The following is a 25,707-nucleotide window of genomic DNA, read 5'->3' as shown; positions in this document are numbered from 1 at the left end:
TAATGTGAGTGCCCTACTGGGTATACCATTGCCCAGCCCCCAAAAATCTTTTTTTTAAGTTGATTGAACACAGGTATATCACAGATACTAAAGTTTCACTATAAAGTTCTCATAGTAATTTATTTGACCGTATTTAGATTAATTATAGTAGTTTTCTTTCCAACGTAACATTTCAACCACTACAAATCTTTTCATCATATGTTCAGACCATTCAACTTACTGGTTTTTCTGTCCTTTAGTTTGTTTTGTTATTTATTTATTTATTTTCTGGAAAACTGCTAAGCTCTGACTTATGATGGTCCTGGGGTTTGAACCCAGGACCTCAAGTGCCTTGGCCTCATGGCCCAGGAAGTAGCATAGCAAATAAAACATTGGACTCTCAAGTATGAGGTCCTGAGTTCAATCACTGTCATCACATAGATCACAGTGATGTTTTGTTTCTCTCTCACACTGTCCCCTTATTAATAAATAAATAATGTCTTAGATAAATTAAGACTCTCAGACTCAAGGAACTGACTCTAGTATCTTTAAGAGTTGACTATGTGGGGCCAGGTGGTGACACGCCTGCTTAAGTGCATACACTACAGTGCACAAGGACTGGGTTCAAGCCCCTGGTCCCCACCTGCAGAAGAAAAGCTTCACAAGTGGTGAAGTAGAGATACAGATGTCTCTCTATCTTTCTCCCTCTCTTTTTCCCCTCCCCTCTCAATTTATCTCTGTCTCTATCCAATAATAAATAAATTAAATTAAAATTAAAAGTGTTGAGAGTCGGGGGGTAGCGCAGCGGGTTAAAGCACAAGGACTGGTGGAAGGATCCCGGTTCGAGCCCCCAGCTCCCCACCTGCAGGGGAGTCACTTCACAGGCGGTGAAGCAGGTCTGCAGGTGTCTGTCCTTCTCTCCCCCTCTCTGTCTTCCCCTCCTCTCTCCATTTCTCTCTGTCCTATCCAACAACGACGACATCAATAACAACAATAAACAACAAGGGCAACAAAAGGGAATAAAATTTTTAAAATATTAAAAGTGTTGGATATGTTTATCCATATAGGAATGAGAAAATCATTACCTTTGAAAAAAGTACTTAAACTGAAAATAAGATTATGATTTTATTCTGGGAGAGTGGGAGAGGAAAATTTGGCTATAGGCAGAAGTCCTTGTAGGGTGTATGGTCACCCACTGAAGCCTCAGAGCTTCTGCACCATGCCACCCCCCCATCACCACCACCACCTCTCAGAGCTTAATTGCAACCTTACTCACAGACAACATAGTAAAATCACATTTCCACTCTTTATAAAAAATATTTGTGGTCCAGGAAGTAGTGCAATCAATAAAGCATTGGGCTCTTCTTCTTCGTGCGTTTGCCCTTCTTCCGTAGCCAGTCAACAGCGTCAGGTTGAGCCTGATGTAAAGTTTCGAGACCTCCTTTGAATCTGGAGAGGTGGCAGTCGTTGACTATGTGGGTCATAGTCTGTCTGTAGCCGCAGGGGCAGTTGGGGTCGTCTCTGGCTCCCCAGCGATGGAACATAGCGGCGCACTGGCCATGGCCTGTTCGATAGCGATTGAGGAGGGCCCAATCATTCAAGTCCTGAGTTCAGTCCCCAGCAGCACATGTACGAGTGATGTCTGGTTCTTTCTCCCTCCTATCTTCCTCAGGAATAAATAAATTATATATATATATGTATATATATATACATATATATATATATACTTATTTATTGGATAAACAGAGAGAAACTGAGAAGGGAGGGAAAGATAGAGGAGACAGGAAGAGAGACACCTGCAGCACGGCTTCACTACTCATTAAGTTTCTCCCCCTTCCCTATGCAGGTGGGGACTTGGGGCTTGAACATGGGTCCTTGAGAACAGTAACATGTGCACTCAACCAGGTGCACCACCACCCAGTCCCACCCCCGATTTCTACTCTTAAAGACATCAATAAAGTAACAGCATGGGAAGAGGGCCTTCTAAAAGTCTTCCAGGGAGAAAATTAGACAACAACTGACAATAGAAATAGAAAGGAAGGAATAGAGTCAGTGAACTCCCCACATGCAAGTGGCAGCTAATCTGAGCATGATCCCAGAGACACAGACTCCTATACATATGCAGAAACTTAGCTGGCCAGATGCAGGACAAACAGATAACAGTGGTTATAGACTTGCTTTTTCTTTCTTCTTTCTTCCTTTTTCTTTTTAAAATATTTTATTTATTAACACAAGATAGGGAGATAGCAAGGGAGAGAGAGAGAATATACCAGAGCATCACTGTAGCATATTGGATGCCAGGAGTTGGACTCAAAAAGATTTCATGCTTCCTGTGCCTTATTTAGAGGGCCACCTCCTGGCCCCTGCTTCTTTCTTTCTTTCTTTCTTTCTTTCTTTCTTTCTTTCTTTCTTTCTTTCTCTTTTTCCCTTTCTTTCTTCTCTCCTTCCTTCTTTCCTTTCTTCCTCTTTATGTTGATTTATTTACTATTGGGAGGGAGAGAGCATCACTCTGATATTTGCAGTGCCAATGATTAAACTCAAAACCTCATGTTTGACAGTCTAGTGCTTTACCCACTATGCCACATCCCAGGCTGCATTTATAGACTTTCTGCATTGATATATCCTAGAGATTTGCTGGGAAATTGTGCCGATGCAGTCACATCTGCCATGTTGTCCCCTCAGGCTACTGCTAGTTCCCGCGAGAGTTGGGACATTCTCGGAGTGCCTGTTCAGCCATGTTGTGCCCTCAGGGCATTGTCTATATCCCCCGCGATATTTGGAGTGCTTTGGTCACTCCTCCCACCTCCCATTCTCACGAGAGTTATCATCCTATCCTGGAGTGCTATGGTTACTCCTCCCCCTTCCCATTCTCATGAAAGCTACTCCTATAAAAGCCCTTCTTCCGCACCTTGCTCTCTTGCCAGCGCTTCATTCCAGTGTTCAGACGCAGGAAAGGTTACTGCGTGAGGCGGCCATTTTCGCTACCTCCATGTGGCCCAACCTGCTTCTCTAGCACCCAACTCTGAGGTGCCAGCGCAAATAAAGATTTGTGTTTCCTCTTCGCTCCAGACCCCTCCTCTCTCTCTTCTCCGCGGCCCAAGCACAACAACAGGGATTAGTGTTCAGCACAAGACCACTTATGAGATATTTTTCCCCAGTACACCATCCACCTACTTTTCCAAGAGGAAAAAGCTACTAACCACTAACCCTTGTCATGGCCATACAAAGTTACCAGGGAACCCCAGGGACCCCAGATCCTTTCAGATGTGGCATTGGTGGGTGGATACCACAACACTGGGCAGACAGGATTCTAAGCAAAGCAAAAAAATGCTTATTAAAATGAATGTACAGCAGTCCAAGAGATAGCACAATGGTTAAAGCATTGGACTCCCAAGCATGAGGTCCCAAATTTGGTCCTTGGCAGTGCACATCCCAGAGTGATGCTCTGATTCTCTCTCTTCCCTCTTAACTCTCTCAATAATAAATAAGTCAAATGTTTTAAAATAAAGATAAAATAATAAATCAAAAGTACACTAACAAGAGAGAGTACATGTAGACATATAATCAGAGAGAAAGGCCTAACATCCCATCCCTGGAATTGCACATGCCAGCATGATAATGTTTGTCCTTTCCTCCTCTCTCTCCCTCTGTGTGTGTGTGTATGTGTGTGTGTCATGTTAATAAATGACAAATATTTAACAATAGTAAGGAAATAAACAACAACCAAAAAAAGAAAAAATAGACAACACACTTCCCAGTACATTCAAGCCCCCACCTGCAGGGGGAAAGCTTCACACGTGGTAAAACAGTGGTGCAGGTGTCTCTCTGTCTCTTTCCCTCTTTATATTCCCTTTCCCTCTCAATTTCTATTTCTATCAAATAAATAAATAAATATAGTAAAGAAAAACAGGACTGGACTATGGTGACCTCATAGGAAGACACTACACGGAGTGGCCATCAGGGTAGCTCATTTGTTCCCTTAAGAATATCTCTTGGACCCAGGTGTCCAACAACAGATGAGTGGCTGAGCAAGTTGTGGTCTATATACACAATGGAATACTACTCAGCTGTAAAAAATGGTGACTTCACCGTTTTCAGCCGATCTTGGATGGACCTTGAAAAAATCATGTTGAGTGAAATAAGTCAGAAACAGAAGGATGAATACGGGATGATCTCACTCTCAGGCCGAAGTTGAAAAACAAGATTAGAAAAGAAAACACAAGTCGAACCTGAAATGGAATTGGAGTATTACACCAAAGTAAAAGACTCTGGGGTGGGTGGGTGGGTGGGGAGAATACAGGTCCATGAAAAATGATGAATGAAATAGTGGGGGTTGTTTTGTTAAATGGGAATCTGGGGAATGTTATGCATGTAAAAAAAAAAAAAAAAAGAAGTAGAAATGCAAAGCAGAAAATGACTGAGTTTGGAGTATGGCACCAAAGTAAGAAAGCAGAAGTACACTAGAGTTTGCAGTGAGTACCCTCCCTAACACTTCCTCTCCACTTTTCCAAGCTTTGGGTCCATGATTGCTCAACAATTTGTTTGGCTTTGTATGTTAACTCTCTTTTCAGTCACCAGGTTCCAGGTGTCATCAGGATGCCGGCCAGACTTCCCTGGATTGAAGACCCCACCAATGTGTCCTGGAGCTCAGCTTCCCCAGAGACCCACCCTACTAGGGAAAGAGAGAGGCAGACTGGGAGTATGGACCGACCAGTCAATGGCCATGTTCAGCGAGGAAGCAATTACAGAAGCCAGACCTTCTACCTTCTGCAACCCACAATGACCCTGGGTCCATGCTCCCAGAGGGATAGAGAATGGGAAAGCTATCGGGGGAGGGGGTGGGATATGGAGATTGGGTGGTGGGAATTGTGTGGGGTTGTACCCCTCCTACCCTATGGTTTTGTTAATTAATCCTTTCTTAAATAAAAACGAAAAAAAAAAGAATATCTCTTGGGTTGGGCCACTGTCAGCTGCAACTTATAATGGGATATACCACCTACTTGTTTGGTTTCTGAATCACCTGAATCCACCCTCATTCAATAATGTGGACTATCAGCTTTCAGAGAGAGACAGAAGACAATCTCAAAACATTTATTCATTGGCCCAATATGTATTTTGTTTCTATTCTACTGTATGAAAGTCCTGTGCTGGGGATGGGGAAAGACAGACGGATGAGGCCTACTTACTATTCTCAAAGAATTTATAGTTTTGAAGCGCAGACATGTAAACAAATTATAACTTCCTGCTTTAAAACACTAATATTACAAGGCACACTCATAGTTTCAGAGGATCACAGAGAACATCAAAGTGTTTAGCAAAATCCTCAGTAGAAGTGGTATTTAGAATGGCTATGCAAGGGACACACTTATCAAACCTTCTCAGCTCTGACTTTTGACCAGTTTCATCAACTTCACAAGTAATTTTCTTGGACCACATTAGACAAGACCTTTAAAAAAACATCCCACAGGGGGCCAGGTGGTGGCACACCTGGTGGAGTGCATATGTTACAATGCTCAAGGATTGGGGTTCGAGTGAGTGGTGAAGTAGTACTGCAGGTGTCTGTCTCTCTCTCTTTTTAAGATTTTGTTTATTAATGACAAAGTTAGGAGGAGAGAGAGAAAAAGCCAGACATCGCTCTGGTACATGTGTTGCTGGGGATTGAACTAGGAACCTCATGCTTGAGACTCCAGTGCTTTATCCACTGTGCCACCTCCAGGACCACTCTATCTTCCTCTCTATTTCCCCCTACTTCCTTCCTTCCTTCCTTCCTTTCTTCCTTCCTTTCTTTCTTTCTTTCTTTCTTCCTATCTTTCTTTCTTTTTTCTTCTTTTTTTGCCTCCAAGGTTATTGCTGGGGCTCGGTGCTTGCACTATGAATCCACTGCTTCTGGAAGCCATTTTTTCTTTTTTGTTGCCTTGTTGTTTATTGTTGTTGTTACTGCTGTGGTTGTTGTTGTTGGATATGACAGAGAGAAATTGAGAGAGGAGAGGAAGACAGAGAGTGGGAAAGAAAGACAGACACCTGGGGAGTCGGGCGGTAGCGCAGGTTAAGCGCAGGTGATGCAAAGCTCAAGGACGGGAGCAAGGATCCCGGTTCAAGGCCCCGGCTCCCCACCTGCAGGGGGGGTTGCTTCACAAGCGGTGAAACAGATCCTCACGTGTCTATCTTTCTGTCCCTGTCTCTGTCTTCCCTCCTCTCTCCATTTCTCTCTGTCCTACCCAACAGCAACGACATTGATAACAACAACAATTAACTCCAACAATAAAAACAACAATGGCAACAAAAGGAAATACATTTCAAAAAAGAAACAAAGAAAGACATCTGCAGACCTACTTTACTGCAGTTGGGGAGCTAGGGACTCCAACTGGGATCATTACACTGGTTCTTGAGTTTTGTGCCATGTGCGCTTAACCCGCTGCGCTACCACCCAGCCCCCAAACCTATTTCTGGCTGTATCTATCCAATAAATAAATAAATATAATACCAAAAAAATTTTAATTCTTTTCTTTAATATTTATTTATTTATTCTTTTTGTTGCCCTTGTTGTTTTATTGTTGTAGTTATTATTGTTATTGATGTTGTCGTTGTTGGATAGGACAGAGAGAAATGGAGAGAGGAGGGGAAGACAGAGAGGGGGAGAGAAAGACAGACACCTGCAGACCTGCTTCACTGCCTGTGAAGCGACCCCTGCAGATGGGGACCAGGAGCTTGAGTCTGGTCCTTTCACACTATAACGCATCTGCTCAACCACGTGTGCCACCACTCAGACTCCTTGATTGCTTTATTATTTTTTTTTTATTTGCTGGATCCTAATAAAATCACATGAAGATGATATGGGAGGTTAAAGCATTAGACTCTCAAGCATGAGGTCCCAAGTTCAATCTCTGACAATGCATGTACCAGAGTGATGCTCTGCTTCTCTCTTTCTCTCTTCCTATCCCTCTCAATAATAAATAGCCTTTTCTTTTTTAAATCAGATGAGAGGCTACGAGGTGGTGGTACACCCAGTTATGCACATGCATTACCTTGCATGAGGAACCAGGTTCTATCCCTGGCTCCCCATGTGTAGGGAGAAAATTTCACAAGCATGGAAGCAGTCTATAGGTCTGCAGGTGTCTCTCTTTCTCTCTCCCTACCTTCCCCTTCCCTCTCAATTTCTATCTGTCCTACCAAAGAGAGAGAGAGAGAAAGGGAAAAAAGGAAATAACATGAGAAATTACCTTTAGGATATAGCAATAAGAGGGAAAAATAAATCTATAGTCTATCTCCTCTGATGAACTGATTCTTTTTTAATATTTATTTATTTTTCCTTTTGTTGCCCTTGTCTTTTATTGTTGTTGTAGTTATTATTGTTGTTGTTATTGATGTCATCGTTGTTAGATAGGTCAGAGAGAAATGGAGAGAGGAGGGGAAGACAGAGATGGGGAGAGAAAGATAGACACCTGCAGACCTGCTTCACTACCTATGAAGGGACTCCCCTGCAAGTGGGGAGCCGGGGGCTTGAACCAGGATCCTTATGCCAGTCCTTAAGCTTCGTGCCAGGTGCACTTAACCCACTGCGCTACCGCCAACTCCCTAATGAACTGATTCTTTCCATGTGACTATATCAGTTCAACTGTACATATGCCTCACCAGTAAGAAAGTTCAAAACCGTATTTCAAATTGTCAGAATCATGTTGAATCTCATCTGTTTATCTTTTTCTTTTTGATCCTAATATCCTATTTATGATCTATTATAAGCCTTCTTCATGTCCTTATAGGAAATAAGAGGTAAAATGATCTATTTTACCAGTGTGGCACTCAGGTCTAGCTTCTAGTGGTGCTGGGGATTGAACCTGGGACCTCTGGTGCCTCAGACATAAAATTCTTTCTTCATACCCTGCCCAGAGTAAAGTAAATTTGAACTTCTGCTGTCAGTCATTAAAAAAAAAATTGGGGGGGGGAGAAACTAGGGAGGACTCGGGAAAAAAAAACAGAAAAAGGACAAAGAATGGACTAAAGTAGTGTGCCCAGATTGACTTGGCATGTGACCTATTAGGGGAAAAAAAGCATCTGAATTTTAGATTACTCTGGAAAAATCCTAGAAGTTTGGTAAAGGAGACATGTGGTAGCTATTATTCAATATATACAAATAATTATAGAATGACAGTTACCTTTTTCTTTTTTTGGACCACAGATCCTTTTGCTATGGATTAGAAGCACTGAATCTGCTTCTCGGTGATACATAAACACATACAGTTTCTGGAAGCAGAACAGTCTTGTTATATATCTTTCCAGAATATCAAAAGCACTTTAGGCTGGCACTGCAGGAAGGGATTTGGATAGACCTGAGGAAAAATCCGAGCTGTCAAATCACATCGGGAGAATGGCAAATCAGCTGTCAGCTGAAGTTCTCATTACTCTGACGTCTTTCTTAGGTAACCAAAGCGAGTGGGTTACTCTTCATTTGTTTGGCATTTTATTTTATTATTTTGGGTAGCAGACCCTTTGATAAGTTGGTGGAGATGTGGGTCACCCACGCCAAAACACATTGCGTGGCGCACCCATACAATTTTCTGGGCTTGGTGGACTTCCTATTACAGTCTGGCCTCAGATCTCGGGTCATGTTGTAAATGAAGACTTCCCTGGCGTCAGGGGAATGCCCTGGGCGTCCTTTTAGAATCACCCTTTCTTTTTTTCCACGGGACTAGAGCGGCCTAGACAGAAGGAGGTTAGAGACGCGGAGATTCGAACCCGGGCGAGCTCTCCCCCACACCGTCGCGACGCAGGTGTGAAAACCTCAGGGGCCACCCGGGAGCTCCGGCTCGGGACGCTGTGGGTGGAGGGGGACGGCGGTGAACCTCAGGGGACCCGGACTCCGCGAGAGGTGGAAGCCCCGGGAGGTGGGGGCAGTCCGGTGGTTGCTAGGTAACCAAACTCTCCGCCCAGACTGTTCCATTTTCTCAGCAGGGGGCGCGGCGGGCCGGAACGTCGCCGCCGGACCTCCCAGAGCGGCCCTCTTCCGGCTGCCCCACCTCCGCCGGGCGGTGGCCAGACCCGTGACGTCACAGGAGGCGGGGCCAGCGCCGCTGTCGGGTGCTGGAGGCGCCATTGGAGCCGGCTTGGCTTTGGGAGCTCCGCTCAGGAGCCGGAGCTTGGGCCGCAGTTCCAACCGCGTCCGCTCGCGATCCTCGGCCCGTCAGCGGCATGGCGTGCGGGGCGACGTTGAAGCGGCCTATGGAGTTCGAGGCGGCGCTGCTGAGCCCCGGCTCCCCGAAGCGGCGGCGCTGCGCCCCTCTGCCCGGCGCCACTCCGGGCCTCAGGCCCCCGGACGCCGAGCCGCCGCCGCCGCTGTTTCAGACGCAGACCCTCCCGCCGACTCTGCAGCAGCCCGCCCCGCCCGGCAGCGAGCGGCGCCTTCCAACTCCGGGTAACCTACGCTGCGGGCTTGGCAGCAAGCCAGGCCTGGGCATTTCTTTTTTTTTTTTTTTTCTTTTTTAACGGAGTGGGGAGGGGGAGTTGTTCAATGAATGCTCAGCCTGATTCATCCACGGACCCCCCCCCCCCCTTCTTTGCCTGAGAAAAGGGAACTGGGTGCCTCTGGGCCCGGTCGCTTCCGGGGATGAAAGACATCCGGGATGGGTCGGGGGGCCGCAGTGTCGGTTCTGCTGGAGCCGGCGAACCTCGAGGGGTGGGCGGCGAAGGAAAGTGGAACCACCACCCCCACGCACACCCTCGCCTCCCCGGCCCCCTCCTGCCGGCTCTGCCCGGACCTGCTCCGTGCCGCCCTGCAGACCCAGTGGGCCGTGGAAAATGGGATTCTGCTCACGGAGCCCGGCCTGCAGCGTGGGGGCTGGGGGCGGCTGGACCGGGAAGGGGCTCGAGCGCGAGCCTCGTGGGGCTGTGCAGCCGCCCGGCCCGGAGACCGGCTTCCAGGAGTCTTGGGGGCCCCGCGGCCACCGCACAGGTCGTGGAATCCGATCGCAGCCTGGCTGTTCGCGGGGGCTGGCCATGTTCTTTGATTGTATGGCTATTGTCCTGTACCATATATGGCTTGAAATCGCGAGTTGATTTAGCTATAGAATTTGAGGATCCTTAAAGCACCCCTGAGCTTCCGTAGGCAGAGAGTACACCATTTGTTAAAACAGAGGCGCTCTCCTTCAGTAAGGTGAGGAAAGAGGAGAATGGGAGTGAAGAGAAAGTTAAAAAAAAAAAAAAAAAAAAGAAAGAAAGAAAAGAAACAGCCATTGTGCGGGTATAGGAGAAAGTGCATCAGAATGACTATTTAGCAGTCTTAAGGGGCCCCCTGGGAAGCGGGGGATCTCGGAACTGGACTTTGGCAAGTCATTTCTTTGTGTGTTTTTCTGTTCCTCAAGATAAAGGAAACCTTCGGATTGCCTTGAAATCGCCCTTTCCTCACCTCTTTTACTGTTAGTTACCTTTAGATTTTATTTCCTCCTCCCGCTGCATAACCACAATGCAGATTCAGCCCCTCATCCTCTCTCTCACCAAGATTTCTGCAGTTGCCAGCCAAGCTCTTCCAGCCACTATGTTATGTTTATTCTTTGTCTTGGCACTCAAAAGATTTATCAACTACGCGTTTAACTTAGCTAATCATTGTTTTTATACAGGTTCCCACTTTAGAACTCTACCCTTTTCCCGAAGCCCCACCTTGTATGCCTTCCATGTTTGACCCTGTTAATTCAAATGCAGTCATTTCTTGGAGCCTCTATCACCTAACTCTGCCCCCCAGGAGAACTTTGTTCTACTTGAAATTCTCTGACCACCTGGTGTTGCAGAGACTTGGGTACTGAATGAGACAATATTTGCTAAAGTTCTTTGGAAAGAGCCCTTCCAAAGCAGGGACATAGATTACCTTATATTTGATTTTTCTTTTCCTTGCACTTGCTACTCATACCCAAGGATAATATCTTTCTGGTTCTCTCTTCTATAGAACAGAACTAACACTTGCCTAGTCTTGCTGATGTGTTTTGTGTCATTGTTTTAAATTGTCAGAACTGCCCTTTAGACTAATTCTGTTGTAGTTCACACACATTACAGCAAATATTTAATCAAATGAAGGTGTTTGGAAACTTTAATATGGTAGAGTGCAATAATGAGGTCATTGTTTTATTATTTATTTATTTTTGGGTCATGCCATGCATACTAGCTTCTTGGTCACTTTATGTTAAAATGTTTTAAATGCTCATTGTAAAGATCTGTTTCCTAATGCTTGTTGTGTATAGTATATATGGATCTTTAGAAGACCTTTTTTTTAAAAAAAAAAAAATTACAGAGAAGAAAAAGGAAAAAAAAAAACAAAACTAGAGCATCTCTGGCACAACAGATGCCAGGGGTTGACTATGAGCTCCAACCCTCTTCCCCTTCTTCCTCCCCTTCTCTCCCCAACCCTCCAGATACAGAGAGATCAGAGAACTGCTCAGCTCTAGTTTATGGTGGTGCTGGGGATTGAACCTGGGAGCTCAGAGCCTCAGGCATGAGTCTTTTCCATAACCATTATGGTGCCTCCCCTCCCTGAGGTCCAACTTTTATCCACTGTACCACCTCCTAACTACAGTATGTAATTCTGTCATGAAAGACATACAGGGTTAAGAATGACTCACTATTTGATGCTTTGGTTTAAATGAAAAACACCTTCTGGGTTACAAAGAAAAAAAAAAAAAGTAAAGGCAACTAACAGTTTTAAAAGCATTTTCATTGGCATTATGTGTTAACATCATAGTTGTTACCCCAAGGGTTATAAAGGTCTCTCAAAATACAAGAAGGCTAGAGAGAGCATTCCCTGGTTAGGGCACATGCCTTGCTATGCACGGCTTGGAAATGAGCCCATTACACCACGTGAGAAGTGTCATGATACTGAGGGAAGCTGTGGTGTCTTTCCCTCTCTGTCTCAAAATGAAAAGTCAGCTGGGGAACTTTTGAAATCATGCATGTAGAGGCTCCAGCTAGACTAAAAGAAAAGTACTGATCGGGAAATTACACTTTTCTTTTTTAAAAAGTAGGTGTCACAGGGCCAGGAGATAGTTCACCCAAGAGAGTGCACACTTTACCACACCCAAGGACCCAAGTTTGAGCCCCTGGCATCCAGTGTACACACTAGGAAAAACTTGCAGTGGAACAGTGCTGTAGTGTCTCTTTTCTCTCTCTAAAATTAAAGAGGGTGGGGTAGAGAAGAGCCCATCTTCTTCTTCTAGCGTTTGCTGAAGAGCCCATCAGGAGTGGTAGAATCCCATCCACAGAAAGTCCTGGTGGCACTCCCTCCCCAGTGATAAATGTATCATTGGCTTGTTTTGTTTTGTGGGAAGAGCCTATACAATTAAGCTTTTTATTGCTTAAACGAGCTAGGTAGATGCTAGTCACAGAAGGGGTAGCTGATCTCAGGGAAATGTTTGTAAACATTGAAGGAGTCTAGATGCAGAGCAATTAGTGATCGTAATTGCAGGTTGGGAAATAATTTCAAGATTATGGGGGCATTTTAGCTGGACTCTGACAGGTATTGAGGGGAGAGAGATCCTCATTTCAAGCAAAAGCCAGAAAGCACTCACATTAAAAGACATTTTTGATGCATTTGAGTTGTAGTGGAAAGTAGAACTGAAAAAATAACTGTGGGACCAAATCTTGATATGTCATATTCAAAATTTGAGGTTTGACCTGTAGTTCATCATTGGAAGCAAAGATTATCTACCCTTAAAAATAAGTCGGGGGGGGGGGTCGGGCGGTGGCGCAGTGGGTTAAGCACATGTGGCGCAAAGCGCAAGGACCGGTGTAAGGATCCCAGTTTGAGCCCCCAGCTCCCCACCTGCAGGGGGAGTCACCTTCACAGGTGGTGAAGCAGGTCTGCAGGTGTCTGTGTTCTACCACCCCCCCCACCCCCCGTCTTCCCCTCCTCTCCATTTCTCTCTGTCCTATCCAACAACGAACAGCATCAACAATCTCAATAATAATAGCCATAACGAGGCTACAATAACAAGGGCAACAAAAGGGGGGAAAATGGCCTCCAGGAGCGGTGGATTCATGGTGCAGGCACCAAGCCCAGCAATAACCCTGGAGGAAAAAAAATAAATAAATAAAGTCTGTATTTTTCTTTAAAATAAACATTTTCCTGGTTTGGTTTTGTTTTTAATTGCCTCCAGGGTTACTGTTGGGGCTCGGCTTGCACTAGGAATCCACTGCTCCTGGAGGCTATTTTTTCATTTTGTTGCCCTTATTATTGTTGTTGTTAGTGCTATCATTGTTGGATAGGACAGAGAGAAATCTAGAGAGGAGGGGAAGACAGGGAGAGAAAGATAGACATTTGCAGACCTCCTTCAACACTTGTGAGGCGACCCCCTGCAGGTGGGGAGCCCTGGATTTGAGCCAGGATGCTTGGGCTGGTCCTTTCGCTTTGGGCTTTGTACACTTAACCTGCTGGCTACCGCCCAGCCCCCCATTTTCCATTTATTTATTTACTTATTCCCTTTTGTTGCCCTTGTTATTTTATTGTTGTAGTTATTGTTGTTGATGTTGTTGTTATTGGATAGAACAGAGAGAAATTGAGAGAGATGGGGAGACAGAGAGGAGAGAAAGATAGACACTTGCAGGCCTGCTTCACCGCTTGTGAAGCAAATCCCCTGCAGGCAGGGAGCCTGGGGCTCAAACCAGGATCCTTACAATGGTCCTTGCACTTTGCGCCACCTGCACTTAACCCACTGCGCTACAGCCTAATTCCCCATTTTCCTGTTTTAATGTGGTTTGGGGGAGGAAGAAATATCACATCTACTTTTTCTCTTGAACATATCATATTTAGTTTTTGTTTTAGTTGCCTCCAAAGTTATCACTGGATCTCAAGTGCCTGTACTGACTCCACCACTCTAGTGGCCTTTATTTTATTTTTTTATTTTCAGAGAGACAGAAGTTGAGAGGGGAGGGAGAGAAAGATATCTGCAGCACTGCTTCACCATGAGTAAAGCTTCCTTCCCTGCAAGTGAGGACTAAGGACTTGAACCCTGGATCTTGCACATGGTAACGTGTGCTCTCTACACACCACTGCCTGGCCTCCTGTTTAGCTTCTTGAACTCACTTGCTGGTCCTTTTACCAGCCTCAGAGTTGTATCTTTCCACTTGTTCACTTTGCCATACAGCATGCAGTTAGAAATTTATCAAAGACCTACTGTTCTCATCGCATTGTTCTCATACTTATATCCTTTCTTGTTTTACGTCTTTGCAGTTCCTTTTATCCATGTGTTGAATCTGGCAAGTGTATGCTTAAAGAATAATACATTTTTTAAAAATAATAATACATTTTTAAAGATGAAGTTAAGATTTCATAAGTTTGGGCACCTAAAATAGCAGCTTCATAGCAATCTTAAAGAAAATGTATATTATTCTACACTGTCCTGGCATTTAGACTGAGAGTTAAGGAGTTTGAGGGGGCCAGGCGGTAGCACAGCGAGTTAAATGCTCATGGCACCAAGTATAAGAATCCTGGTTTGAGTCCCTGGCTCCCCACCTGCAGGGGGATCGCTTCATAAGAGATGAAGCAGGTCTGCAGGTGTCGTCTATCTCTCTCCCTCTCTGTCTTTCCTATCTCTCTCGATTTCTCTCTGTCCTATCCAGTAACAACAACAATAATGGCAACAGTGGTAGCAGCAAGGGCAACAAAATGGAAAAAAATTACCTCCAGGAGCAGTGGATTTGAAGTGCAGGCACTGAGCCCCAGTGATAACCCTGGAGACAAAAAAAAAAAAAAAAAGAGTTAAGGAGTTTGACTATTCATGAGCTACTTTGGGTTCATCTCAGTTTCAGGACAGTGCTATCACTTTGTTAATGCCATTAATTTTTGAATCTCAAAAATTTATAAAGTGGGCACATAACACAGAACTAGGCTAAAGTTCCTGAATAACTTTACAAGGTCACAGTCACACAGCTAGGAAAAAGCAAAACAGTGTGAACACCCCTCCTCCAATTCTATTAAAAAAGATAAATTAGAAAAATAGCCGGAAGGGGGCTAGGGTAGTATACGGGGTTAAGTGCACATAGTACAAAGCGCAAGGATCCTGGTTCAAGCCCCCAACTCCCCACCTGCAGATGGGTCACTTCATAAATGGTGAAGCAGGTTTGCAGTTGTCTTTCTTCCTCTCTGTCTCCCTCGCTGAATTTCTTTCTGTCCTAGCCACTTAAAAAAAAAAAAGGAAAAAAATGGCTGCCGGCAGCAGCAGATTCATTGTACCAGCACCAAGCCCCAACCCCAGGGATGACCCTGGTGGTAAAAGAAAAAAGAAAATATGTATGTACTGGCTAGAGGGTAGATAGCATAATGGTTATGCAAACAGACTCTCATGTCAGGTTCAGTTCCCCACAACACCATAAGCCAGAGCTGAGCAGTGCTCTAGTATTAAAAGGGGCTCCAAAGACCCAGGTTCAGTCCCCCACAGCATCAGCCATCAGCTGAGCAGTGTCTGGTAAAAAGAAAAAAATGTATACACACACACACAGATAATGTGAGTTGATGTAATTTTGGTTTTGATAAGGACACTTTATTTTTCTTTCTTTTTTTTTTTTTTTTTTTGCTTCCAGGGTTATCGTTGTGGCTCCAAATCCACTGCTCCTGGAGGCCATCTTTCCCATTTTGTTGCCCTTGTTGTAATTGTTACTGTTACTGTTGTCATAGCTTTTGTTGGATAGGACAGAGAGAAATTGAGAGTGAAGGAGAGAAAGAGACCCAAAGACCTACTTCACCACTTGTGAAGTGACCCCCTGCAGGTGGGGAGCTGGGGCCTCAAACCCGGATCCTTATGCTGGTCCTTGCACTTTGCACCATGCCCAGCCCCCTTGATAAGGACACTTTATTATTTTGAAAGTGAATGTATTCTACCACAAAAAGGAAAAACTTGGAAACCACATCCTTCCAGCTTGTTTTTTCTTTTTCTGTTTTTAGGAGTATTTAATTATTTGTATATCCTGAACTTCCTTTAACAATTTTAGCAAATTTTGGTTACCTTTACTCAGAATAGTAATGTGAATTCTACCAACTATTACCTCTTGTAGGGTCAGAAAATTCTTTGCTAAGCTCTGATCATCAATTCCAAGTAATAAATCTCAGGTCTTCCCCTAGTTGGTCTCAGTCTAATCTGTGAACAGAGTGGTTTCTGCTGTCTTCATTCCAGAGGGAGGGAGGTGGGTGGGTGAGTGGGCGTTTTAGATTGAGGGGAAAAAAAGCATATAACACTGAAGCTCCTTGGATGGTGGAGACCAGCTCTAACCTGTGAGCTGCATGGCAGAGCTATTTTGCTGCCCTTTCCTGGGAGTTTGCTGCCTTTTCCTGGAAGTTGAGTTCCAGACAAGAGCTTCATTGTTAGAAAACCTTGGGTGGTAAGGGACTCTCAAATACTCTTAATTGTAAAACTTAAAACAGATCAAAAATAGTTCCCTTCCTTTTAGGTGAAGTGTCTCCCTCCACCCTCCTTGTTTGTTGTTAATTATCTAGAAAACAAATTTGGGTTTTTTGTTGTTGTTTTTTACCGGAGCACTGCTCAGCTCTGGCTTATGGTGGTTCAGGGGATTGAACCTAAGACTTTGGAGCCTCAGGCATGAGAGTCTGTTTGCATAACCATTATGCTATCTACCCCTGCCCACAAATTTGTTTTTCAAGGAGGGCTGGGCAGTAGCACACCTGGTTAAGCACACTTATCATTCCCAAAGTCCCGGTTCAAACACTCCCCACCTGCAGGGGAGAAGCTTCTCTAGTGGTGAAACAGGTCTGCAAGTGTCTTATCTTTCTCTCTCCCTCTCAGTATCTCCCTTCTCCTCCCCTTCTTAATTTCTCTCTGTCCTATCAAAAGCAAAATAAAAATGGAAAAATAGCCACCAGGAGCAGTGAATTTGTAGTGCTGGCACCAAGCCCCAGCAACAACCCTGATGGCAATTAAAAAAAAAAAAAAAGCCTGGGAGTCCGGCGGTAGCGCAGCAGGTTAAGCGCATGTGGAGCAAAGTGCAAGGACTGGTGTAGGGATCCAGGTTTGAGCCCCTAGCTCCCCACCTACAGGTGTGTCACTTCGCAGGCGGTGAAGCAGGTCTGCAGGTGTCTGTCTTTCTCTCCCGCTCTCTGTCTTCCCCTCCTCTCTCCATTTCTCTCTGTCCTATCTAACAATGACGACATCAATAACAACAGTAATTACTACAACAATTAAACAAGGGCAACAAAAGGGAAAATAAATAATAAATATTTTAAAAGATAATAAATAAGTCTTCATTATCACCAGAAAATGAACAAAGAGAATTAACTGGGAGTCATTTTCCCAAAAAGCTGCTGATCTAAGTATTACTAAAATAGCCTTAAGAGGACATACTTTAGGGATTATGATTGCTTTATTTAGTATAAAATTCTTAATTCATATTAATAACATGAGTGAGGGACAAGATGCTTGATGAAATCACATAAGTGAATGCTCAAGAGTGTGTATGTTTTTTTTTTTTTTTTTTTTAACTAGAGCAAATTTTTCAGAACATAAAACAAGAATATAGTCGTTATCAGAGGTGGAGACATTTAGAAGTTGTCCTTAATCAGAGCGAAGCTTGTACTTCAGAAAGTCAGTCTCACTCCTCAGCACTCACAGCACCAAGTTCTCCAGGTAAGCATGCTTTTATGAGCTCATTCCATATAAGAGTGTAAATGGCACTTATTAAAAAAGATGATTTCCTAACTTGGATTGTCTTTTGTCTAAGTAATAAAAATGGTAGAATGCATGTGCTATTTATTACTCCTTATAAGTAATTTCAAAATCAAGCTTCCAAAACTAGAAAAGGCTTCCATCCCCCTAATGCAATATAGTCTATAACTGTAACTTCTACTACCATAGCCACTAACTAAAAATGGATGTTATGTTTTTTTGGTTTGTTTGGTTTTTGGTTTTTTTTTTAACCAGAGCACTGTTCAGACCCAGTTTATGGTGCTGGGGATTAGACCTGGGGCTTTGGAGCCTCAGGCGTAAGAGTCTCTCTTTTTTAAGATGTGCATATTAATAAAAGAAAACCAGAGCATCACTCTGACATATGTGTTGCTAGGGGGGCCAAACATGGGATTTAATCATGCTTGAGAGTCCAGTGTTTTAAATTAAAAAAAAAATTTTATCCAAATCACTGCTCTATTGGGGGTGAGAGATTGAATCTGGGGGAATTGCTATCTGGTCGTTAGCATAATCACTATGCTATCTCTCCCAGCCCAAAATTTAAATTTTGTTTCTCATGCAGTGGCCACATTTCAAATGCTTTGTAGGCACAAGTAGCTGTTAAACTGGACAGCACAACAATCAAACATTTCCATCACTGTAGAAAGTTGTGTGGCATTTCTGCTCTATAATATTGACAGGTGGTCAGAAAGGATATGCTCAAAAATAAAATCCCATTGAAGGAAACCTTTACATACCACCACTCTTGCCTACCATAGCCCTGCAAATAATCATTTGTCCACTGCCCAGACATCTCCAGTGGTGATACACTCTGTCTCCTCTAGCAGTAGAGAAGTTTATTTCCTTCCTTTTTTGGTCTTCTCTGGGACTTTATTGCTCTAGGCTGACTTTTTCAGAGTCAAGTATCAAGGCTCCCTTCAATATGTTGGTAGAGTGTTTTAAATCTGGGTCCACATGGTAAAGCAGTGCACTATCCAAGTGAATTATTTTGCTGGCCCACCATTTATTTTTTAAGAGACTCAGCAAACCATCACTCTAGCATATGTTCTAGGGATTGAACTCAAAATCTCATGCTTGAGAGGCCAACACTTTATCTGCTATGCTACCTCCCAGACCACTGCCACATTCTACTTTAACAATTAAAATGGAGTCAATTAGGCCAGGAGGTGGTTCAGAAGGTAAAGTGTTAGATACACTTAAGTAGTGTGTTGCCTTGTTACGTGCACAGTCCAAGTTTGAGCCTGGACCTTACCACACTGAAAGAAGTTTTGGTACTATGGTCTCTAACTCTCTCTCTACCTTAAAAAAAAAACATTTGCAATACCCATTTATCTGAACAATTTAATCACTATTTGCATAAGATTATTAATTCTGAACTGTGGGATGTATTGTATAAATTAGACTTGTCTTTTGGCTAGGCTCTTCCTGGATGAAGAAAGACCAGCCCACCTTTACCCTCCGGCAAGTTGGAATAATATGTGAACGTCTCTTAAAAGACTATGAAGATAAAATTCGGGAGGAATATGAGCAAATCCTCAACACCAAACTAGCAGGTAAATTGAGTCAGTGCTACACCTTTGTTAATTGGTTTCATTAAGGATTCTTAAAAAATATTTTTACTTATTTATTATTGGGTAGAGCCAGAGAGAAATTGAAAGGACAAGGGAGATAGAGAGGGGCAGACACCTGCAACCCTATTTCACCACTCATGAAGTTTCCCCGTGCAGGTGGGGACCTAGGGATTTAACCTGTGTACGTGTGCATTTTAATGTGTGTACTTAACCAGTGCTACCGCCTGGCCCTTGCTTTCATTAAAGATTAACCCCGGGAGCTGGGCAGCAGCGCAGAGGGTTAAGCACATGTGATGTGTAAAGCACAAGGACCGCAAGGATCTGGGTTCAAGCTCTCAGCTCCCCACCTGCAGGAGGGTCACTTTGCAAGCGGTGAAGCAGGTCTGCAGGTTTCTGTCTTTCTCTCCCACTCTCTCTGTCTTCCCCTCCTCTCTCCATTTCTCTCTGTCCTATCCAACAACAACAGCTATAACAATAACAACAACAAGGGGAACAAAATGGGAAAAATAGCCTCCAGGAGCAGTGGATTTGACGTGCTGGCACTGAGCCCCAGAGATAACCCTGGAGGCAAAAAAATAAGATTAATCCCACTAGGGAGTCTGGCGGTAGCACAGCGGGTTAAGCCCACTTGGTGGGAATTACAAGGACTGGCTTAAGGATCCAGGTTTGAGCCCCCGGCTCCCCACCTGCAGGGGAGTCACCTTCACAGGTGGTGAAGCAGTCTGTCTGTCTTCCCCTCCTCTCTCCATTTCTCGCTGTCCTAACAACGACGACATCAATAACAACAATAATAATAACTACAACAAGGGCAACAAAAGGGAAAGTAAATAAAGATTTAAAAAAGAAAATACTGACGTTTTAAAAAAAAAAAAAGATCAAACCCATTTAAGTAAATAGTAATAGGAAAAGAAAATTTCTTGCAAGGTTTGATGAGTTTTGAATATTGTTACTCTTTTTGGTGATAATAAACATTTTATTTATACATTATATAAAGCTTTACATTTCTGTAATACATACACCAAGCTTTTTTTTTTTTTTTTTTTTTTTTTTTTTTTTTTTTTACTATTTTATTAATGGGAGAAAGACCAGAGCAGTTTACCCAGCCCAAGCTAGGCTTTTCTTGAAAATTTTTCCAGATGAGTAAAGATAATGAGTAGATTTAAGGTAGCTGGCTGGTAAAAGGTAATTGCAAGGAGTGATGCATAGCTAACATTCAAACTCTCTGGTGGGAGTAATTCTATGTGATATGAGGAATCAGGTATTCTGTTATTGAGGAAGGATATTAAAGTTTGAAAAGCATAGTTCAGACTAAAACACAGGGAATGATTATATACTAATAGCAACAAATAGAGCCTTTTGTACAAGGAAGGGAACCGGAATTGAAATTAGTGTCTACTTAGCTTAGTGAAAGGACAGTGTTGTGATCAGAGAGGTTTTAGGCAACAACTTACTGTGACAGTGTTATTTCCTAATCTGGTGGCCCACACCACATTGTTGCTCAGAATGTTAGTAGGTCTGCATCAGATTGAGAACTATTGATTTAAGCAAAGTTTTTTTTTTAAGATTTACTTTTATGGGGTCCAGTCAGTGGCACACCTGGTTAAGTGCATGCATTACAGTGTTCAAGGACCCAGGTTTAAGCCCCTGCTCCCCACCTGCAGTGAGGAAGCTTCATGAGTGGTGAAGTAGGGCTGCAGGTATCTCTTGTCTCTCTCCCTCTCCCCCCCCCCAATTTCTTTCTTTCTCTATCCAATAATAAATGTATTTTTTAAAAGATTTTTATGATATATATATATATATATACACACCGGAATAACTTGAGATCTTGGGGCCTCAGGCACATTGGGCTATTTTGCTTAATATAATGGGTTTCTTCTAGAGAATTTTTTTGACCCTTTAGTATATCAATAATGTGAATTATAAGATAACACTGTCATCCCGCTTAACATACCTTCACCCCAAAATTGTTCCAACCAAATAGCTTTCTATTGAGTTTTCCTTTAGAAAGTACTTTTGAGGGGGTTGGGAGGTGATGCACCTGATTATCTTCCCCTCCCCTCTCAATTTCACTCTGTCCTATCAAAAATAACATAGAAAAAGATAAAAAAAAAGAGAGGGAGGGAGGGTATGGCCACCAGGAGCAGTGGATACTTGGTGCTAGCACTAAACCCCAGCAATAACCTCGATGACAATTGGGGGGGTACATCTGGTTAAATGCACATATTGCAGTGTGCCAAGACCCAAGTTCAAGCCTCCCAGTCCCCAACTGCAGGCAGAAAGCTTTTTGAGTGGTGAAGCAGGGCTGCAGGTGTCTTGTCTTTCTTCCTTTCTACCTCCCTCCTCCCTCTTGGTTTCTGGCTGTCTCTATCAAATAAATAAAGATAATACATATATATTTTTTTTTTTTTTTAAGGTACCTTTGTGGAACTGTGTGGTATAGAATGTTAATTTATAAGTCATTGCTCAAAAGTATATGTTGGCATCTAATAGCAAAAATAGAGTACAGATAAGAGCTTCAAGCTTCATGTCCTTTGGAGATTTTCTGAAACTTCTTGGCCTGTAGTAGTGAACATATCTTGGGAAGCCATTCATAGGGCATAGGGTTATGGCAGGAGTGCGTGTACTACAAAAATGTTATGCATGATCAGTATAGCAAATATAGAAGACAGGAATTGGGATCTTAGAAGAATCTCTGCAATCTTCAGAGTGACCATTGACTGGGGACTAAAGGCTTTGGGGAAAGTCTATACTATACTGTCCTTCCTTTTACAGAACAATATGAATCTTTTGTGAAATTCACACATGATCAGATTATGCGACGATATGGGACTAGGCCAACAAGCTGTAAGTAGTGCTAAGTTTTTCTGAGTTTTTAAATTTTCAGGAGCTAAAATATGAATCTCTTAATTTCCTGAGAGCAAAAAGGGTCCCATGTGAAGGAAAATGATAGCTCACATCTAGAGAATACCTATATGCTCAGAGTGGTGTTAAGCTCTTTAAACCCTCACCAGAGTTTATTTAATCCAAGTAACCCTATGAGAAAGAAACTATTATTAGTTCCATTTTACATAAAGAAGGTAATTTTCCCAAGTTTTTATAGCCAGTGGGTTATCCTGGATTGAAACCTAGATAATCTTACTCCAGTACTGATTTATTTATTATCATACCCTCCCCCCAAGGATGATTACAGCTTTTAATTTAAGAAAGTTGACTACTTAATCTAGCTTAACAATGTATGGTCAGAGTATCTTGATTCCAAACATGTTAAACTACCAGTTACTCTAAGCATAAATTGGAAACAGCTATCTCAACTAACCCTAAGTCAGGTTTCTTAAATTCTCTAGAGAATTTAATTAATTTCTTGATTTATTGGATAGAGATAGAAGTAGAGAGGGTAGGGGGAGATAAAAAGAGAGACAGAGAGACATCTGCAGCCTTGCTCCACCATTTGAAAAGCTTTTCACCTGCAAATGGGGACTGGAGGCTTGGACCTGGGTCTTTATGCACTGTAATATGTGCACTCAACCAGGTGAGCCACTGCCCAGCCCCTGCAGTTGAGCACACGTGTTAAGGTGCATGAGGACCCACGTTTGAGCCCCTGCTGCTCACCTGCATGGGAGAAGCTTCAGGAGCAGTGAAGCAGGTCTATAGGTATCTCTATCTCTACCTCCTCTCTCAACTTCTCTTTGTTCTATGTAATAAAACCAAAAAAAGAAAAATAGCCTCTAAAGTAGTGGATTGATCATGCAGGCACCAAGCCCCAGCAATAACCCTGGTAGCAATTTAAAAGTATGTATCTTTAAGTAGTGACTCATACATTTATCATTTTCATTAGCATTTTAAAAGCATGTATTACATTATTTAGTATTTTTACACTCTTGTTCTTATTCCTAATTTATAGATGTGTCCTGAGACTTTCTTGCATATCTGGGTACCAGGTTTGACCTCAAGAGATGGCTGCTGTACACTTTTTGCAACTGGTTTGATATCACATTTCAGCTCCAACTTTGCATCCTGAGAACACTTAAACGTTTCTGCAGGTCCATTTTTCTACAACTTGAAAGACCTTAAAACTTTCTGGTTGCCACAAGCATATCTTTCTTTTCTGCTCATCCAATAAACAGCTGTGCCCTACTGTGATAAATTTTCAAAAAAGAAAGGAAAAAAAAAAACCCTGGAGCAGCAGTTTAGCAAAATATGCCCTCAGTGGCACTCAACAAATGGAGTGTCCCCAAGCACAGTTCTGTAAGAAGTGTGTGTGTGAGTGTATGTATATGTGTGTATGTGTATTTTAAGTTATTATTTGTATTGTGCAAAAAAATTTTTTTTTTTTATCTTGGGGATTCTGGCTGTGAATTTGATGCACGACAATTATGGTTAAAAACATTTGCTTGGTCTACAGAGGATCATTAATGTTTTGTGACCATACAGGTTGTAACAGTGGATTGTTTTATGTGTAGGTATTATTGTTAAATACAGGGACTGTTTCCAGGCACAGAATATAAATCATAAAAGTTAGGATGGACATTAGATGTAATTATGATGACATAGCAAGGGTCTGTGGTCTTAGGTCTACAAATGCGTGGTGAGGAATTGGAACAAACTGGATATGGGCCATTTGACACACGGACTGTCACCTAGCCCCGTTAGGAAAATACTTAGACTCCAAGCCTTAAAATACCCATATGGAGTCTTGTGCTCACCCCATTCACACAACAGCTCCTTGGACACTGAACCTCTAAAAAACTGTCTCCCCTGGAGCAGGAGCATCAGGGTTTACTTTGGAGCATATCATAGGTGAGCATGGGGCTGGGCCAGCCCCGGGTGGCACTGCTACTTATGAGGAGCCACTTTCCTTCTTTATCAGTTATCAATAGAATTTGGGTCCTTTGGTCAGGTTCCCCCCGTGTTCAACCAACTGCTTGAGCTTTGTTTTGGCAACCCCTACCCGAATTTGCTTACAGACTGTTCTTCACCTTGTTTCTAAGGCTGAGGAACAGAAAGTAGCCTCTGTTTTGAGGAGGTGGAAGTTAAGTATACATTTATTTTTTACTGTGACTTGTTCAGGACCACATTTTACAAAATGCCTTGTTTCCTTTTATTATTGTTTCTGGAAAGAAAAGTTCTATTAAAGTTGTTTTAGTTTGAATATAGACTAGTTTTTTAAATTAGGGCTTATTTTGAAAAATTCTGAGTTTAATTCAAATGTATGCCAATACCTTCCAAAGTAAGGTAATATTCAGAGACAGTTGTTGTGATCAGATGGCTTAGATAAATTTCTGGAATATTCACATTCGAAGATTCCTTATTAATGAATGTCTTTGACTTAAATCTAACCAAAAATTACATTATTCTTTGTACATTTTCATTATATAGTGTTAACAAGCTTAGTTGCAAACAAATAAAATACTTAAGCTATTTGTTTACCTTTTCTTCTTAATACTGTGATGTGATAGTGTCTAGCTATCTGAGGCTGTATAACCATTTCACAAATTCAACATTACACTTATTTACAGATTTTTCCACTCCCCATCTGCAGAGGAGACACTTCATGAGCTGTGAAGCAGGTCTGACATCCAGTAGTGATATTTAAAATTAAAGAATTACTCCACTTCTTATTTTTAAGGGCAGTTTGTCTCAGTCTTCCTTGCCAGGCTGCTGATAAGATCATACCAGTAACTCTAACAGAAATGACCTTATAATGGGATAGTCAAACCAAAACAAGAGGACAGTGATGAGGTCATCAGAAATCCTGGAGAGGGAGTCAGGGGGTAGGTAGCGCAGTAGGTTAAGCGCATGTGGCACAAAGCGCTAGGACCGGCATAAGGATCCCGGTTCAAGCCCCTGGCTCCCCACCTGCAGGGGAGTCGCTTCACAACCGGTAAAGCAAGTCTGCAGGTGTCTATCTTTCCCTCCTCTTTCCATTTCTTTCTCTCCTTCCTCCATATCATTCTCCTCTCTCCATTTCTTCCCCTCCTCTCTCCAATTCTCTCTGTCCTATCCAACAATGACAGCAATAAGAATAACTACAACAATAAAACAACAAGGACAACAAAAGGGAATAAATATTTTTTAAAATCCTGGAGAATGGACCAACAATACAGAAATTTGACTCACTGAAGTTTTTTTTTATTAAGAATCAATGTGATGGGTGGAGGGTAGATAGCATAATGGTTATGTAAACAGACTCATGCCTGAGGCTCCAGAGTCCCAGGTTCTATTCCCCGCACCACCATAAGCCAGAGCTGAACAGTGCTCTGGTTAAAAAAAAAAAAAAAATCAATGTGATATGCCCACTTAGATGTCAACCTTAATCCTTAAAAAAAACTTCTGGCTGGGAAATAGGATGGGTTTATAGTCATCCTCTCATTGTACCCAGTGTTATACCATTATATAATTGTTATTTGAGGCCACAGGGTATAACCACACTGTTTGAGGGGAGCCAATGACTGAATGACTGGTTTGGGGGTTCTCTTCAAAAAGGACTAGTT

The 25,707-nt window shown here is 42.7% G+C and overlaps 1 protein-coding gene across 2 annotated transcripts; it reads left to right on the top strand.

Moving 5' to 3' along the window:
- The first annotated feature begins 8,859 nt into the window (after positions 1–8,859).
- On the top strand, positions 8,860–24,636 carry AKIRIN1 (akirin 1). 2 transcript variants are annotated; one of them, XM_007527096.3, is made up of 5 exons: positions 8,883–9,388; positions 17,448–17,588; positions 19,064–19,198; positions 21,989–22,060; positions 23,118–24,636. In XM_007527096.3, the coding sequence occupies exons 1-5, from the start codon at positions 9,166–9,168 to the stop codon at positions 23,126–23,128; spliced, it is 582 nt and encodes a 193-aa protein (XP_007527158.1). In that variant the 5' UTR covers positions 8,883–9,165; the 3' UTR covers positions 23,129–24,636. The 2 variants fall into 2 exon arrangements, with proteins under 2 accessions (XP_007527161.1, XP_007527158.1); XM_007527099.3 differs by lacking the exon at positions 17,448–17,588 and having other exon boundaries at positions 8,860–9,388.
- The last annotated feature ends 1,071 nt before the right edge of the window (positions 24,637–25,707 follow it).

The sequence above is a fragment of the Erinaceus europaeus genome, chromosome 13 (genome assembly GCF_950295315.1).
Source record: "Erinaceus europaeus chromosome 13, mEriEur2.1, whole genome shotgun sequence".
NCBI classification, from domain to species: domain Eukaryota; kingdom Metazoa; phylum Chordata; class Mammalia; order Eulipotyphla; family Erinaceidae; genus Erinaceus; species Erinaceus europaeus.
This window is presented reverse-complemented; position numbering and strand designations above follow the sequence as displayed.

Coding starts and splice junctions, on each gene's coding strand:
- AKIRIN1 (XM_007527096.3), top strand. CDS start 9,166: ATGGCGTGCGGGGCGACGTTGAAGCGGCCTATGGAGTTCGAGGCGGCG. Junction 9,389..17,447: donor GCGGCGCCTTCCAACTCCGG/GTAACCTACGCT, acceptor TTTTTTAACTAG/AGCAAATTTTTCAGAACATA. Junction 19,199..21,988: donor CCTCAACACCAAACTAGCAG/GTAAATTGAGTC, acceptor TTCCTTTTACAG/AACAATATGAATCTTTTGTG.